The sequence below is a fragment of the Parasteatoda tepidariorum genome, chromosome 10, assembly GCF_982258835.1.
Source record: "Parasteatoda tepidariorum strain Cologne lab strain chromosome 10, Ptep-v5.0, whole genome shotgun sequence".
NCBI classification, from domain to species: Eukaryota; Metazoa; Arthropoda; class Arachnida; order Araneae; family Theridiidae; genus Parasteatoda; species Parasteatoda tepidariorum.
In genome coordinates, this window is record NC_141764.1 from 28,923,058 (window position 1) to 28,942,575 (window position 19,518).

General features: G+C 28.8%; 1 protein-coding gene across 2 annotated transcripts in view; it reads right to left on the reverse strand.

Moving 5' to 3' along the window:
• LOC107448720 (cell adhesion molecule Dscam1) overlaps positions 1-14,368 on the reverse strand; it is a 95,484-nt gene extending 81,116 nt beyond the window's left edge. For both annotated transcript variants that reach the window (XR_015430049.1, XM_087154264.1), the window contains exon 1: positions 13,522-14,368. Coding sequence is in view for 1 of the 2 variants with exons in the window: in XM_087154264.1 (XP_087010390.1) it covers positions 13,522-13,573 (52 nt within the window). In the remaining variant the exon portion in view is untranslated. The remainder of the gene's footprint in view (positions 1-13,521) is intronic.
• Between the last annotated feature and the right edge of the window lie 5,150 nt (positions 14,369-19,518).

Consider the following 19,518-nt stretch of genomic DNA (forward strand, 5'->3'; position numbering starts at 1 on the left):
TTAAAAAAAATCCAAGTTAATGAAATCAAAATATAAGGTATTTAAACCATTCTTTTTGTAATTTCCTCATTCATAACGATTTACCTAAAAATTTGGTTTACACCGTTTCTACAGTTCTTATTGCCACACATTTAGAAAAAAATAAAGAAACTGCTGAATAAATTTAACAGAATAAATGATTTTCATACCAGACTAAGTCATCATGAAAAAATTACAAAAGTTTACAGCACTAGACAAATTTTATCAATCACAATATCACCATATTTTATTGTTAACATTACTAAACTCACTACCAAAGCTCATCGGCGAAAACTACCTTGCTTTTTTGTGTTCCCATATTGTGGTAGTTTTGACCAAATTTTTTTCTTTGAATGTTCAGCGTTTCTTATCCATAAATAATATTATTAAGATTTTACGTATGCTTATTTTAACCTAATAAAATTTTTTTCAAGCCTTTCAAACAATTCAAACACTTTAAAAAAAATTTTTTATGGAAAATTAGATTCTATATTAATTAGTAAAATAATAAAATATATTAAATTCTAAATTGACAAAACTATCTTTATAACTATCTTGACTATCTTGAATTAACAAAACTATCTTTGAATTATCTTTGTTCTATATTAAAATCATACATCACGATTTTTTTCATAATCATCAAAATCTTTTTGCTTTAAAAGCAGCCGATCGAAAAAAATTTTTTTTCAGTTTTTATAAAATATATAAAAAAAAATTAGATTGCAGTTAGGGAAATCGTATTAAGATTTTTGGTATTAAGGTATAATTGTATTAGGGTATAATTTTAATAAGATCAAATTGTCTTAAGCTCTAAATTTTTGAAATAAAATTTTTTTATAAATGCTATTATTAAATTCTTTTTTTTCTCGGAACCATTTAGTCTATTTTGATTTACAAATAATAAATATTATCAATATAAAAATAACAATAAAATACAACGTTTTAGAATTTTGGGAATGTATATTCCAGATTGCAAGTACGAACGTTGCCTTTTTCAATAAGTTTTTAATCTGTAAACTATAGTATTATGTATCATAGTTATTAGTTTAATACCCTGTCTCCATTTGAGTTAAAAATGATTAAGCATGAATAACTTTTAGAGTTTACTGCAATGTGCCATCAATGTACATTTTACTTTATAGGGAGAAGAGTGCATCTTTGCACATTTTAAAGTTTATATTAAGATAACAGTATTTAGATAGAATAAAGGGAATTGAGTTGTTCATATATTGCTATGATTTTAGCTATTACTAAGCAACTTAAACATTTTTTGTTTTTTTTTTCGTTTGAGTCTAAAAAGTATAAAAATAAAGTAGTTCGATGCTTATACAAAAAAATAATTATCCATTACTTTTGATTGAATGTTTGTCAGATATTTAATTAAAAGTTATAGTTTTCAAATATTATTCACAACTTAGCGAAATAATCCCCTATAATAGATTTGTTTTTGATAAAAATTAAAGTAGAAATAAAATGAGGTACATCTGAAAAAAAAAGAAAATGTGACAATTTGTTTGAATGTAAAGTGAGCAATACATCAGAAAATATCTAATTAAAGATTTGCTTCTAATTTTTATTACATTTTGAATTTGAAATTAATAAAGTAAAGTTGCTTTAGCTAACTGGTTTTTATAAACGTTAATCTATTATTTAATTACAGATAAATTGCATTTTCATTTACTTATTAATGAATGTATTTACAGATTTTTTTAAAGAAAATGAACCCAATATTTATATTTAAAAATAAAATAAATACTAAAAACTAGCATAAACTTTACTACAGGTAATTAAAAGAAACCCTGGTTTGACCTTATATAAGAATATTAGTAAAGAAAGACGTGAACACTTATGATAAAAGTTATGATTGACCCCAGATACGTTGAATAACATGCGGGTCACTAGTTGTTTCTCGCGCAAGTCAAGCATAATGATAAATGGAAATAAGATAATAGAATAAATGAAAACTATATAAATTTTTCCTAAAAAGGATACTAATAAAATGATGTTTAAGTAACACAGCCAAAAAGAAAGCCTACTTCAAGCTATATATATTATATATCATTAACTGAGAGTGAAATATATTTCTACATTTTTCATACATATATGGATTTCTTCACAAACAAATTATAATTTCTTGTCTAAATTGCTTTAGGATAGGCACCTGCGCAACCATTTTGCATTTATGAAATATTTGTCACTTTTTACCCTCACATGAGTACTATATTAAATTATTTTCTTTAACAGAAATATCCTGTTAAATATTTAGGAAAATCTACAGTCAGATCAAAAATATGAACATAAAAATGCCTAAACCGAAATAAGCTATCAGTTTGAAAGTAATATCTGCAAGGATTTTTGAAATCGTTATATTCCTCTATTCCAAAAATACAAATATTTTCGTAAAAATTGTTTAGAAAATTGTTTTTAAATCCTTTTTCCATTCAAATTTTAAATCTCGAACAAAAGATGAATTCAAATTCATTTTTTCATACGTCTTAAAATAAGAAACGCGAGATAAAATATTGAATTTTACGATAAGATAAAGGAATGGAAACACGGTTTTCTTTCAATATATGAGCAAACCGCTTTGCTAAGTACTCGTATGCAAACCATTAAATTTATGGAACAAAAACAAACGCCTTTAGCTTTATGAAATATTTAATACACGCATCGGTGGAATCAGAATAAAATCTGATGCTCTTATGCTTATCGCATCAAGTTAACGAAAAAAATTAATTTTAATATTTATCATACATTTCTTACCATCTCCCGATTTCATAAAATCATTATTATACTAATGACTATACGTATACTAGTAGTTATTAGTATTTTATATATTTGTTAAGAAAATTTAGTATATTAGTTTTATTGAAAACAATATGAAATCGTTTTAATAATTTAACACTAGAGCTACCGGAGTGATCTTATTTGACTTTCGTGACTTTTAATAAATTTTTGAGATTTTCAAAAGCATTAAAGAAAATCTTTACTAGAGTATATAATTGGTTTAGAAAATTCCAATTCACCTGGATTGACCATTGCTGTAAAAATGACAGTTATAGAGATTGGAGTGCATTGCTTGAATTAGGCAACCAGTTGTTAAAAGACGGTTATAAAATAAAAAGAATTAAAATTTCTCCTTCATTGCGTATCTTTATTGCATTCGAGCAAGAACATGACTAGGTCAACACTGTAAGATTTTTTTAACAAAAGAAATCCTCTTCCTGCTCGTTGCTTCTCTCCAAGTATCAATTGCTTTTATTCAGATTGATTTTAGATATGAGCTCGCAAACGGCTTAGAAATAAATAATTAACCTCTGAAATAAGGAAAATATTTTGTGAAAAAATTTTAATTTGCATTTTATAGCAAGGAAAACTGGAAAAAAAAGTTAGCAGATCATGCCATTAAATTTATTCAGTACTTGTAAAAAAAGACTATGAAATTTGGATTAAACTTCTGGTTCATTGCTAAACTTTTTATCAACTATTTTTTTGATCAGTTTTATATTTCTAGGATAAGACAAGGACAGAATTTGCCTTTTGAACATTCCATCACCTTTCTTTGTAGGAAATAAATTTCCCAACGGATTTTTTTTTGTCTTTAAAACTTGTTTACTCTTTATGGGCAAAAAAAGATTTCAATAGTTGTTACATTACTGCTAAATTATAGAAAAATTAACCCAATAAGCAATCTTTCCTCAAGTTCACATTTTTTTCTTAATATTTTAGCACGTGATAAAAAGAAAACTATTATTATACATCGATAAAAACTGAAAATAAATTTCTACATCTCGAGTACTATACATAACTGTGGAAGTTTTAATAAAGTTCACAATTCAAAAAATCTCCTTGAAAATGCCAAATTTTTTCAACGAGTCAGTTTTTTTTAGCTCCATCAAATATGGTGATTGAAAACAACACGAATGATTTCTAAAATATGACCAATTTTAGTTTTGACAACTATACTTTTTCTAAGTTTGCAAATGTTCCTGATTTTTTTTAAATAGTGTAACTCTTCATACATTTCTTGATAATGCTATATTTTAAGCTTTGCCAACGAAATATGATTGCTATAAAGAAACTATCCACCCCACCCACCACCATTATTTCTTGAACTACAAGTAAAAAACGCTGTCACAAAACAAGACTGTTCGTCATGCCTGAGACTTTTTTCATGGAATATGCTTGAATCTTCACTAGTAACTTTATTTCAAATCATGCGTTAATGTCCACAATAGTACGTAACTATTTTAATATGTTATTATTTTTCCCTAAAATGGAATAACTTTTTATATATTATAAATAATACCATTAAGCATACTGCATAGTATTACAATTATCAAAAATAAACTTTTCCTAGCTATTTATAATGATATTTGAATTGATACTCAAATATTTGTGTTCATTTTTACTGCTGTCAAAATGACCACAATAGTCGTTCTAAATCATGTCGTTCTAGTGTTAAATAAACACAAAATTTAACATAAAACCTACGCGAAATTATGTTTGTAATCTTGACTAAGTATGGAATAATTTTTTAATCAAAAACACTTTGAAACACAATGTGTAAAACACAAATCAGGATTGAATTCCTTGTAAAAATAGAATACTTTATGGTGGCACATGATTAAAAAATAATGCGTAGTGGCCTTTTAAATGAAAAAGCTTTAAAATTTTTCGCAATCTTAATGAGGGAGAAAAGTTTTTCTTATTAAAAGCATAGTGGGCTAAGACTCAAATTATTTGTTGGACTCTCATTTTCACGTGGCTCTATTTCATCCCCAGATTGTTTAAAAAAATATAGCTTTTACAAATATTATTAAACCAAAAAAATTTTTTTCAATTTATTTATTATTGTTTCAGATTCATAGACGCCAGTGTCTAAAAAATCGAGCATGTATTTGAAGTTTGAATTTAATGAGTAATTAAAGTCCAAATAATATTATTTGTCATACATTAAAATGTCAATTATGAAATATTTATTTATTTATTTTTAATTTAGATTTCCATTCCCTCAATTATTTGATTTTTTTTAAGAATTTTAGAAATTTGATAAAATTTGTGAAGTTTTATACCGCTTTTAGTATAAATTACTAAAAATTAAATTTATACAATGCAACTATAACAGCTTCTGCGGGGATTATGTAACAATCTGTCAGGTAGCAGATTAGAAACTTTTATTTTAAAATTTTAAAGTCAAAATAATATTTTAAAACCTGATGTTCCATTTTTGAAATATTTGCAAATCAAAGGTCCTATTTTTAGAATCAAGTGATACGTTTGTTTATGTTTTGGTAATTTCAGTTAATTGCTATTACTTCACTTATTCAAGATAAATAAACATATGTTTGAATGAAATTCGTTTAGTTTCAACCTTGTTGAATTTGTAGCGGGTTGATAACAGAATAATAGAATCTATTTTTAGATTTCAAGTGATACATTGGTTTATGTTGTGTGGATTTTATTCAAATGGTATTGCGACACTTATTCAAGATAAATAAATAAATGACGAATGTGGCTGAAATGCGCTTAGTTCCAACATCTTTTGAGCTCAATTTGCAAGTGGCTGGTAACAGAATAAGAGAGACAGAATGTTTAGAAAATGGCAAGAAGTACTCTTTTATATTTAGTGTTCTTCACTTTTGTATATAATTTGTTAAAAATATAAAATGCTGAAATGAAATTCTTTCTTCTAAGATGATGACATTCAGCGAGCTATAATGCTTGAGTTATTTGACAGTGATAGAGTTGAAATTTAACATCAAAGGTGCTTTTCAATATGATTCCAGCAACGGTATTCTGTAGATTCTTGCTATTGATGGTGCTTCCTTTCTTACTTTTTTTGTTTTATTCTACTTTTGTGTTAATTTTATTATAATAAACTGAGTTAAGGAAAGGTGTGTCCCTTTTTTTGTTACCTCATTAAAAAATTTTGCTTTCTCTTAGCCCCATGTCTAAGGCCAAATAATGGCCCTGTTAGAAATGTTTTCTGATACAGATTTGGAAATTCTATATATTTGTCTTCTATCGCCTGATGAAACAGGAGTTTTAATTTACAGAAAAAACAGATGCAAATAACCTAGAGCCTGTTATTTTATTCTGTTGCTTATAGAAAATTTATTTAAAAAATATGTCGGAGTAAATGAAGTAAAAAATCGAATCTCAGAGTCAAGCATAAATAAGACACGAAAGATTACTAGCACGACCTGTTGAAGTTAAGACAGCTTCTAGTGTTCGACGATGAGCCATCAACAAAGTCGTTCCATTGCCGATTCCAGATAGTCTGCAGATGCAAGCTATTGAACGTTTTTACTATTTTGAACTTAAAATCCCTTTTTAATCTCTTGCTTATTTTGAAATTCACTATTATGAATAACATACGATTTAAATATTTTTTTTTTATTCTGAAGAAGTTTGTTGATTTGTGTATCAATTTTAAACTATTGTTTAATTATCTGATTGGTAAATTTCATCGAAATTTGAGGGGAGTGGTAGTAAAATCCCTCCTATGAGCGCGATAACTGGCGCAGAAAGCTTGTAGACATGGGAGTGTCAAGTTTTATTTATTATTTGTTGTCATAAAATAATTGTTTTATTGCATTTGATTTTGCAGATGATGGAATTTCTGAACTATTAATAAAACCACTGACCCTTTATTATTACTGGATTGAATGAACACCAATATTCATTCAGGTGTTAGTAGTTATTATAATGTTCACCCATTCTTTTTTTTAATTGAAGTTTTATTTATAGTTATTATTTGGTAATGCAAGGAATTTGGTAATGTAGTAGTCATTTAAATAATACTTTACATCATGGAATTACTAACCACAAATCTGTTCTCAAATCTATCGTGATATATTCTTAAGAAATTTTAAACTTATTTTTTTAGGAAGGAAATACTTCTTGTGAAACAGGAAATGAGTCTGTATAAATTTTCGCTCTTCCATCCTTTTTTTTTTCAAAACCCAATATAACGTATGAGGATAATCCCGGAACAAGCACTGGGGCGCAAAATGGCAATTTTGGTGGAATTTTGAATAGAGCTAATCCTCAATTGCATTACATGGAGAGGAAAAAAACGAAACCCTCTCTTGTATAGCTCGTTGGCATGTCTTACACGTGATCCGTATAAAACTGAGGACATTTTTGTCAGCACTACTGTTGCTGCGAACCAGGAACAGAATTCAAACCAAACAGCCATGGTGTTTGAATCAGAGACAATTCATTGGGAGAAGTGTGCTCTATCCCTAGATCCACATTAACTCGCTAATGGCGAATTTAACATTAAGGACTCCGCATTTTAGACATCTATACTGGAGATATTATTAGCAACACACCTTACACTATCGAAATAAAAGGTTTACTTTAATTAAGTGAAATTACGTTTTTAAGTCGAAATAACATATTTAAGGTTAAACCCTTATTTAACGTTAAGCGGGTATGCATCTAAAACCATTAAGATGCATCCTTGGAATTATGATACCTTGCTCAAAAATTATTCAAGGTCCTTGCGCTTTAATTTTGCTCACTGTACATAAAATAAATTAGGAATCAATACTGAACTTTAGTAACTTCGAATAGAAAATCATATTTTCTTGAAATAGAAACAAATGTTTTATTTTTTGTCGTAAGCAAATCGTTGGAAAAACGTTAAATATATCAATGAAAATTTCTAAAAATATTTGAAGTTCTTAGTGCGTGATAGAGCGCCATAAAACTTACATTATGCTACTTTATTCACTAAGACCACTCCTTAAATGGAAGAGATATAATAAAGAATGAAATAAATCATCTTTGAAACTCGATTATCTACATGATACAGGGATTAGAGGGTTCAATAGTTAGTAATAGCATTGTTAAGTCATTATAGAGCACATTTTCCTTTGAGGATCGAAAACATGCCTAATGATACATTAGTGCTGGTGCATAGTGTAGTTCTAAATGTTTAATCTCTTAAAAAATCCTAATAGTAATGATTTGACAGCAGCAAAAAACATTAAATATCTAAAAAATATTGATTGTGTATTTTATCGTTGTTTCAGAAATTGAAAGACAAAATTATGTTTGGTAATGTGCTTTAAGGAAAAGTAAACAAATAATCGAAGGGACTATTTGAAGATAAAATGAAACTCCCGTTTAAACTCAGATAGCGGCAAACTGACGGATGTTTTTTGAGATAAGATCAGTTAATAATTGAATATATTTTAGAGCATGAAAGTAAAATAGAGATATTATGCTACAAGTAAATTTTTAAGTTTTTACACGAATTTTCCACACAATGCTTGAGGTTTCTTTGTAAATACTGTAATTGGTTTAGTCAGTAAATTAATAAGCAAACTAATATTGAAAAACGGAGCTATTTACAGGTACAAAATAACAGATGCGCAGGGTCTGATTACGAATAGACTAGTGTTTTTAGACTTCATTAGATACTTTTTTAAATTATCTCAGTAAAACATAAATATAATGCGATAAATTTAATTTTTCAAGTTTCGTATATAAATACGAATTTTCCACATAAATACAGAACTTCAAGATTAGTCACTAAGCTTACAGCTCAATAAATATTAAACACGATATTTCTTTTTAAATAGAAGCTAACGTTATTTACTTGTGCAAAGCAGCACGCGTTCAGAGTCTGATTATTGCAAAATTACTGTTATGAGACTTCTTCATATGTTTTATTACGTACAAAAACAGGGGCCTCGATGGCCGAGCGGTATCTCCCACCAAACACTGCACAAAGCATGAAGGTAGCGGGTTCGAATCCCGCCGTCACCCTGAATGCATTCTTCATGATGTCATTCTCTGATATGTTCTACTTGTCTTTCTACTTGACAAAGGTTTATAAGCCTAAATTGAGCACACAAGCCTGCAAATGTTGTTGTTGTTCATTTACGTCGCACTAGAGCTGTGCAATGGGCTATTGGCGACGGTCTGGGAAACATCCCTGAGGATGATCCGAAGACATGCCATCACAATTTTGATTCCTGCAGAGGGGATGGCAACCCCCCTTCGGTAGCCCGACGACCTGCACGCGAAGCCGAGCGCTTTACGGTAGAACGGTTTAACGAGGACCAATACCGCACACCCTCAGTCACTACGCAATCTGATCCAAGTGGTCACCCACCCGCACAGACCGTAGTCAGTGATGCTTGACTTCGGTGATCTGCTGGGAACCGTGTCTCAACGATCAGTCCACTGCGGGACCCTGCAAATGTGTGTAATTTCAATAAAGCAATAAGCATATCAAAACAAAAACGAATCAACTTGCGATTCAAAATATCCTATGAATAAAAATGTGTATTTTCCTTACATTGCTATAGATTTCCATATAAATACAGTGATATAATCCTAATGTTTAAAGATAATAGCTAAATAAATTTCAAACATTAGTTTTTTTTTCTTCCTTTTTATTAAAAGCAGAAATTAATTACAGGTGGAAAGAACATATGTTCAGAGAACGACTACGCACAATAAGTTCTCTGAAATTCCATCATTTTATATGTTTAAAAGTAGACAAGTAAAGTTTACCTATTACGCTTCAAGCTTATTTTTTCACTCTTTATATAAATAAACAATTTCATGTGACCCTTGAAATTTTCAAATAAATATAATGCTTCAAGTTTAGTTCCTAAACTAACAGCTAAAGTAATCTGAAATACAGATTTTCTAAGCAAAGAAGACATCGCCATTTCTTTGCTCTAAAAGAAAAAAAATATACAAGAATATGAAAAAATTTACTTAACACATTTAGATTTTTCTCACTTTAAAGTTGAATACGTTTTAGAGTATGCGGATAAAAATATATATCACGTTTCAATTTAATGAAGCAAAAATCTATACTAGTGCTTATCTTTCCACTTGTATAGAAGAAAAAACATCCTAAAACAACTATGGATAGTTCTCGAAACTATTACTAAAACCAAAAGTTTACTTAGTAGTAGAGTTTTATTTTAAGAGCTTGTATTTTTACCGGGTATTAAAATTGTACATAAACTGTAAAAATCTTCGTACCAAATTACTTTAAAAAGTACCGGTGATCAGCATGTCAGTACGTTTTAACGTAAAATCCATTTTTACCGAAATATGCTACGAAACAAAAAGAAACTCGAAAAACAGGAATTTTTACAGGAATTACTATAAAAATCACTGAATAACTGTAATTAAATAAATATTAATGTGAAATTATGGTCAATTATTTTAAGGTAAAAATGGATTCGAGAAATGAATTTTACGAATAATGTACTACGATTTACGATGAAGTCCCGGTATCGTAATTTGAAGCGGAATTTTTTACATTGTACATTGCTCACGATAAACAACTTACAACTTTACGGAACAGAATTTTGGAAATTGAAATGAAAAAAGTGAAATAACCATCATCTAAAAAAGCTATTTTTATTAAGTTGTGTGCAATTCTTTTAGATATGCTATATTACTTTTACACTATAATATTGGTTTGCTTGCCTGCATACGAACCATTTGACTAAACAATTCTTTTCATTAATATTGTAAGTTTACTCATTATTTTGATTCTAATTGAAATATATATTTGATGTTCATCTGTTTTCGAAGTTATAGGCAAAAGAAACATAATAGTTTTTATTCATATTTAGAGCGTCTTTTCAGGTTTTATGTGCAAACCTAGCTTCTAATAAATTTATGAAAATGCTTCGTACAGCGCTGAATAATACAAACTGAGTCAGAAAAGACAAATGTTGAGTGTCACATAAAACAAATGCTTACACTTCCAGAATCTGTTTTGTTTATTCTAACACGCTTGCTTTTGTTTTAAAATTTACATTATGTGTCTTGCCTTTATAGTGTTTTGAATAGATTGTGAAGTGTGGTATTCTTAAATATTAAAAATACTTAAAGGTACTACTAAGATAACTACTTTAATTACCATTAGTTTAGATTAAATAATATGAATTAAATATAAATTAAAAAACTATTCATGTCATCTAAAATAAAAGAAGTAATGCTATTAAAATGTGCAATCATATATATATATATATATATATATATATATATATATATATATATATATACATAATGGCTCTTTAGACTCTTAGGTTAATTCATTATATTGTAATAAAACTTATATGATCTACCCATGAGTATTTAAAAAAATAAAATATAAAAAAAACACGAGGAAAATGAAGAAAAACAATAAATTTTATTTATTGCGCATAAGCTTGAAGTAAATAGAACTCATAAAAGAAGTTCAAAATGTAGAGAAAACAAGGAAAAAATTACAGAACAATGAAAAAAGGGGGGGGGAAATAATAATAAAATAAAAATAACAAAAACCCAAAGGAAAAAAAATTTAAATTTAAAAAAACCGGAGAAAAAAAGATATAATCCTTTTATCAGCTCACAGTATTGATATATTTTGCTTTGGCTATATTGATGCAATATTGGAAAGCACTCTTTTATGCGAATATAGTCGCGTGAGCTGATGAAAAGATTATTTCTTTTATTTTCCGATTTATTAATTACTATTTTTTGATTAAAATTTTAAATTTTTGCTCTTTCTTTTTCTTTCGGTTTTTGTTATTTTTATTTTTATTATTATTTTTCTCTTTTTTTCTTCTCCTTTTTTTCATTGTTCTGTAATTTTTTTCTTGTTTACTCTACATTATGAACTATATTTTGAGCAGAATATATAGCCTTTAAACCATTTGTTTGGTAATTTTTTCGTTCATTTTCTGACTGTACACAAAAATTATGGTTCTTATTACTACTCAATTAGTAAAAAATACAAAAGCGATAAGTAAACTTAGCAATTCAAAAATTAAATTCAGAAATTAAATATTTATATTTTGAATTACAACTCTTTGGCAATATGGCAAGTGAGAAAAACTATTCCATTTTATGTGTACTGAAAATACTGACGTTTAAATAAATAATTAACTAAAATGAATAAAAATATATTCAACAAAAAAGAAATTTAAGTGTTTAATTTTCCTAATACGCAGACTGGTGTCTCTTGAGTAAAATCTTTTTTTTATTCATATTTTAGATAAATAAATGCAGATGCTTAAAAATTGTAGAGGCTAGTTAGCATTTCGATAATCTGAAACATTTGGCATTTTTAAGTAAACTTAAAATCATTTTTTCAGGAAAAACAAGTCAATCACTGCAACCATTCATAAATATTTTTCTTATGCATCAAACAGTATAAAAATATAAATAAACATTCAAAATTTAAATCTTTGCCAACACCACATAGTCTATACAATTATTTAATTAAAAAAAATATTTGCTTAAGCATTTCGTATTGTATTGAAACATTTACAAGAAAATTTCTGCTGTTAAATTTATCAAATTTTATTGTATTTGTTACTACTATTTAATACAAGCAATAATGTAAACCTGTTAAAAAATCAGATAAAAGTAATTGAAATCTGTAAAAATGTCATTCTTTCAGGTTTTTAGTCTCATTTTCTTGCACTTAAACGTAAAATATCCCCATTCATTTTTATAAAGTATATGTATTCAGAGTACATAGTGCATAATACATGTCTTTGTTAATGATGACGTTTAAATTTTACAGTTTAAGTTGAAATAATTACAGTAATAAATTAAATTTCAAACTTAAATTAATTTTGATTTCAATTTAAAGTGTACTTAACATTTAAAAAAATAGTGTTAGCCTATTCTTTTATTATTTTATGCTTTTTACTTTAAATAAGACCAAAAATTTGAAAGAATTTAGCCAAATATTTTTTTAATCAGCCAAATATTTTTTTATTTAAATTTAAGTAATAATATCAATTTCATATGATGTTATTTGCGCAACTTACAATTTAAAAAAATAACTATTTTTTCAATTAAATGAAAAAATTTAATAAATGATAATGGAACAAGAATTTATTACAAAGAAAAATTCTTGGTTAAAATTAATTTATTATTTCGTGAATTTTTAAATGCATTTGAATAATTAAAATGCACGAAAATACTTAAAAAGTTAAATTAACATGAAAATGTCCTAATTTTCAACAGTTCTCTATACTAGACTGTTAGAATCATATTTTCAAGATATCGGCTCTTATCTATTTTTGAGGATCTGACATTCAGAATTCAAATGTATCAAAAACTATTATTCATTTAGAAAAGAAAGAACACTTTTGTGTCTTATTTAACTCAAAGTATCATATCGTCTTTCAAACTAATTAGCACACTTAAGTTTAGCCCATTTATCTAATAAGAATACCACTTACTTGCGCTTACATACAATCTAGACAATAAATCAAATGTTATTAGGGTGAAAAACTTGTGTTTTTCGGCATTTATGTAACAAAAAAAAATAAATAAACAGACGGTTGCATGTAATCGAAACTTTAATTACATGTCATGCGAAGACTTTAAAACATACCGTTTCAAACTTCGTTTCATTACTCGTTTCGCTTCATTACTTCGGCATTAATAGTCAATAACATATTTGTAAATGAATTATAATGTATTATTTAAATAAACAAAAAAAAAACTTACCTAGTTCAATCAATGATAAGATGATTAGTGCACAGTTAATAAAATGTATCATTGTGGAAATATAACTTTTTCAACTTTCTAAATGAAATTATCCAAAGCAGTGATGTCAGTTAAAATGTTATAGGTTTGTTTCCTTTTAGAAGATCACACAAATATTAATTCTGCACATATTCGACGACTTTCGGATATGATATTTTTAAGTTCGTATTAAAATCATAAAGTTATTTAGCATATATCATGAATATTGTAAGCATTGTTAGATCTTATCGTGATGGAAAGTACATTATTAGTAAAATGTTACATCATAAGAAGGATTACATTGCAACAGCGTTATTGTCACAGCGTTTGTATTTACTAAATTATTCACGATTTCTTTGATTTTTACTGCATGCTAAGTTTGATTTTAGCATAGGTAACTGGTAGTCGTCAGAAACTATGATATTCTTTTGCCTTTTGAGAATATAATTAATAATACTCATATAAGAAAATTATGAAAATTAACTTGGTGATATAATCCATTTGAATTCATTCCTAACCATTTTTAATATCATTTAATATTTTATTTACTTTCTGACACGTAATGTTACAAATACGTTAAATTGAAATTACGCTTGAATATGTTCCGCTCACTTCAATTACAAACTACTTCTCAGCTTAGCGTAAACGTCACAAATAACTCAGCCACTGAAGAAACCCCTAAAAGTTTGTTTCTCAACAGCACCCAGCTGATCAGCGGGGAAGTAGTTTTCAGCCACCAACCTCACACAAAGAATGAAGCATGAATGAATGTTTAGGTGAGAAGTTCGAATTTTCGTGCGTGAAAGAATGTGGGGCGCTGCTAACCTCTGACGTAGTGATATTCTACGCAGACGTCCCACCCGTCCCATCTGTCCCACCCATTCCAAAGTAAGGGGCAGTAAGTTCGGAAATAGGAAGTGAAAATTCTAAGTCGATGATTTCCGACGCTAAGCTTCGAGATTTCATTTTTCGCTCTACTGTATAACGAGCTAAAGAGGTGTTGGTAGAGAATTTATGAGATGAAAGGGAAGGTTATTCGCTTTACTTTCATCTTATGTAAACTTTAATCCATGTTATAATAAGTTATAGTTTATTTTCTCTCGCGCTACGTTATTTGGCTTTGGAAATTTATACATATTCATTAGGTCGGTAGGCTGTGAGTTACGATAACATTATTTTTATTTAATACCTAGATTATGCGTTAAATAATAGAAGGGATTCGGAAAATAGTTTTATACCGGTGGTTATAGCGTAATTAATCCCAATAAATATTTGGGCAATGTTTAATTAATATGGAAGAGTTTCAGACTAAAAAAGTAAAATCTAATTAATTTTAAAGAATATACACAAGAGAATTATTCATTAGAGCAACAAAAAAAACACGTTTTGATCTCTGTTTTTTAGGTCCTGCAGTGGATTGATCGTAAGGACATGGTTTCTAGCAGAACACCTAATTCAAGTACCACCGGATGTGGTCAGTAAGCGGGTGGGTGACCACTTTGTCAGCCTACGTAGGGACAGAGAGTGCGCGTTATTGATCCTCGATAAACTGTTCTATCGTAAAGAGCTCGACTTTGCACTCAGGTATTCGGGTTACTAAGGCGGGGAAGCAATCCCCTCTGCAAAGGATCAAATTTACGATGCCATGTCTTCGGATCATGATTGGGGATGTTCCCCAGACAGTCGCCAATAGCCCATAGGGGGCCGGGATAGCCTGGTCGGGAGGGCGCTGGGCCCATATCCAAGAGGTCGTGGGTTCGATCCTCGCCGGCCGAAGACTCCCCGTGTAGTAAATGGTGACTGATGCACGTTAAATCTGTCGAGTCTCAAAGTCCTCCATGTTCCCACAACAAATCAATACCTCTGGGGGTACTGATCCAGAAGTTTCCTTGTCTTCTGGATTGGTTTAAAATTACAAGGCTACGGAGTTGAACGTAAGTAGTCGTAAACCCATGAAATTGGGTCGGCTGTTCAACGACGGTTATAAAATAAAATAGCCCGTAGGAGATGGAGCATTCGCCTTCCAATGTATCGAACCTGGTTCGAATCCCAGTCGATACGAATTCCGCTTCCGGCTTGCACTGACCACAGTGCAGACGTGAAATATCCTCAGTGATAGACGGATCATCGGTTAGAGTCCCCTTGTCGACAGGCTAACCGTGGGAGGTTCTCGTGGTCTTCCCCTACATGTAACGCAAATGCGGGTTAGCCCCATCAAAAAGTCCTCCATGAAGACAAATTTCTCCCAATACTCGATCCAGAAGTTCCCTTGTCTTCTGGATTTGGTTCAAAATTACAAGGCTACGGAGATGAACATTAGTAGTCGTAAATCCATGAAATTGGGTCGACTGTTTAACGACGATTATAAAATAGCCCATTGTGTAGATATAGTGCGACGCAAATAAATACGATATCTTATAATACCTATTTTAGTTTCTTAGAGATAAACTACTTTTTTTTTAAAATTCGTGATGCTAAATTAGACTGTTCAATAAAATACAGTCAGAGTTCAAAATGTTTAAGATTCATACAGCTGTATCGATGCTGAAAAGATTCATCGCCATCGGAGCTAACAGCAAATTGAATAACCATAAATGGTATTGGCAATTTTTAGGCTGATTATTTTTTACAGATGGCAGAAATGGATTTGTTGTATATCTTACAACTAATTTGCTATGAAACTAGATTTGGGAAAAAAAGAAATAAAATTTATAAGTCAATGACTTCCGACGTTAAGCTCTGAGATTTCATTTTTCGCTTAACTGTGTTCGGAACTAAATGGTAGAGAATTTATGAGATGAAATGAAAGGTTATTCTCTCGACTTTCATCTTAAGTAAACTTCAATTCTGGTTATAATAAGTTATAGTTTATTTTCTTTCGCTCTATTATTTGGCTTTGGAGATTTGTACATATTCATTAGTTTGATAGGCTGTGAGCTAGACATATTTTTTTTTTGCCTAGATTCTGCGTTTAGTAATAGAAAAGATTGGGAAATTAGTTATACGTAAAGTTTTATATCGGTGGTCAGATTATAATATAACTTACTTACACTTATTGAAACATAACTTTTTCCATAAAATATTGGAGTGCTGCTTAATATTTATAATAAAATTAATATAGTTGAATAATTTTAGACTAATAACTACAAAATAATTTAAAGTTAATTCGCTTTATGATATACGGTAGTGTAAATGCATTGAAATTCGAAATAACGGGTTTTGCATTTAGTTTCATAAAGATAAACTACATGTTTTTGATGTCGCGATGTTAATTTAGAATTTTAAATGAAATACGCTCATAATTTAAAATTTATTTATTAAAATAAAAATAATGCATTGATTATTTATTATTCCAATGAATAATTTATCATAATAATAATCACCATAGCCATCACTGTTAAACGCAAAATTAGTAATCCTTAATGGTATTCGTAATTCTTCGGCTGATTATTTTCACTGATTGGGGAAACAGATTATTTGTGTATCTAGCTGATTTGATAGGAAGCTAGATTTCGGACATTAGGAATTAAGTACTCTAAATCGAATATTTCCGATGTTGAACTACGAGATTTCATTAATCACTCTACCTTTTTACCAACATGAAGAGCTGTTGGTAGAGAATTTATGAGATGAAGGAGAGGGGATTTTTTCTATATTTGTGTTGCGTAAACAATCACACTTGTTCCAATAAGATATAATTTGCTTTTATTTTGCTTCATTACATGGCTTTCGAAATTTATATACATATTCAATAGATCAGTAAGCTGTGATTTACGTCAACATTATGTTACATGCATTTAATACTAAAAGAGACACAAAAAATAGTTTTAAATTAATGGCTCTGAAATCTACTAAATTTATGTACATTAGTGGCCATTAAAATTATATTTAAATTTGATATAAAATAAAAGCAAGTTCTTGAAGCTTAGTTCCATCTATTTTATATGTCTATTACACTTAATATTCTCTTTCTTTAACTATTAAAAGTCACATTAATTATTAACTAGCAATTTAAATCAGTAACAAAGTTACGAGAGGAAAAATGGAGTCATTCGATCTACTTAAATCTTTAATAATTATGAGTTACAATTCAGTTTGTTCTTCATTATTTATTCATATGAATTCAATCATATGCATTAGATCCGAAAACTATAGATTACAATATCAATATTCTTATCTAATGCATGACCAATAAGTTATATTACCTTAATTGTAGCATATTAGCGATTACGATATTAAATAGGCTTTAAAATACTTTTATATCACTAGTTATAATTAGAATTATGGGCTTACATGTATTATTAATGCATACTGTGTTATGCATAACATATTACACTAATACTGGGATGGGCTTTAAGAAATAGCCTTTTATTGATTATTCATAGATTATTATAGTTGGTAAGTGTTTAACCGAGATTGGAACATTGAATAATGTAAAAAGCTTGATAGATAATGAATAAGACGTTAAATATTTACGCAATAACTCAACAAAATATTCAGTGTACATGATGTAATGAGTTCATTGTTTTACGTTAAGCTAACTGAATAGTCATTCTATGTATGGGATAAAACAAGAAAGAAAATAACGAATTAATTGATTATAAACAATTCAACACAATCCTGCGCAAAATTGAGAAAACCTATACTTCAATATTTAAAAAAGCGGCCGATGTAATATTGTCTGAACTTCCCTATACCAGACAATTATTGATACTAACATCTATTAAACTTAACTACTAACATCTATTTTTTTTATTTCGAGTGCTTTTGATTTTAAATTGTTTATATTTCTAGAAACACTTTTCAATAGTACATCCACAAACAAAATAAATGTATGATATCAGAGAAAATTTAAACTAATTCAGTGACATCATTTCATGTAGAATTTCTCCTTGTTTACATGGTATAATTATAAAACGTGCAATAAAACTTGGTATTATTCAAACACCACCGGTTATTTTGAATATCACCGGTGTTATTTTCTAAACATTTGAATAAAATCATCAGAGACTTGCAAATTTTAGGAAATGGGGCTAAAATAATGCTATATTTGACTTCAGGACTTCTCATTTCTGATTCTGGAATTATAAGAGAGAAAAGAGGTAGATATGCAAACATTATAGATATTGAATTGAGATGTGTGCAAATTAAAAACTTGCTGCTTTTATGAATAATTCAAACACTCCTTCGATTATTTATTTATTGCTTAATGCGGCGATGATTTTTTAAAGATTAATTTTTTTTTTAATTCTGGAGATTTTTTAAAAAGTTGTAGTGAATTCTAACAACACTATTTGAGGAGTTTAAAATATTCTATAAATATGATTCTAGCGACAAATTCTCTCGATGCGTGTCAATGGCTTCGATGACATTTTCCAAACTCACATCAGAATATCTTGAAACCCCAACTAAACCTTCCTCAGAGGCTACAATATCAAGCATAATGAGGTGCATAATGAAGCCTGAGATTACTGGCCGAAGAAAGGTATTATGTTTGGTATGTTAAGATTACAAAGTGCATACGTAATAAATCCTTGCACTTATGATTTCATTATCCTCCTGTTTTGAATTGTACTATTTGCAGTTACTTAATTTATTGTTACTGGGAAAAAGGAGGACATTGGCTAGCGAGTTGAGCAAATTAATTTATAAACGTCGATGATAGTTTCATAATATTGCACCAAATCAAACTGCACTGAAGAGGTAATTTAGAAAAAAAACATATTGTAGAAACATCAACAAAGCAGAAATAAATTACATTTACCACAATGTAGCATTAATTAGTATGCAAGTTTAGTATGCATCTTAAATACAAAAACGCTAATCTCAAGAAAAAACAAATAACAGTCCGATATTCCAAAATTGTCTCATTTTTTTTCTTTCTTTTTTTCTTTTGGTCTCGTTGTACTGTTTTTCTATTAATGCTTGTGTTAGATGAATATTTTGACATCTGAAGCTTATTGTTTTTTTATTAATGCT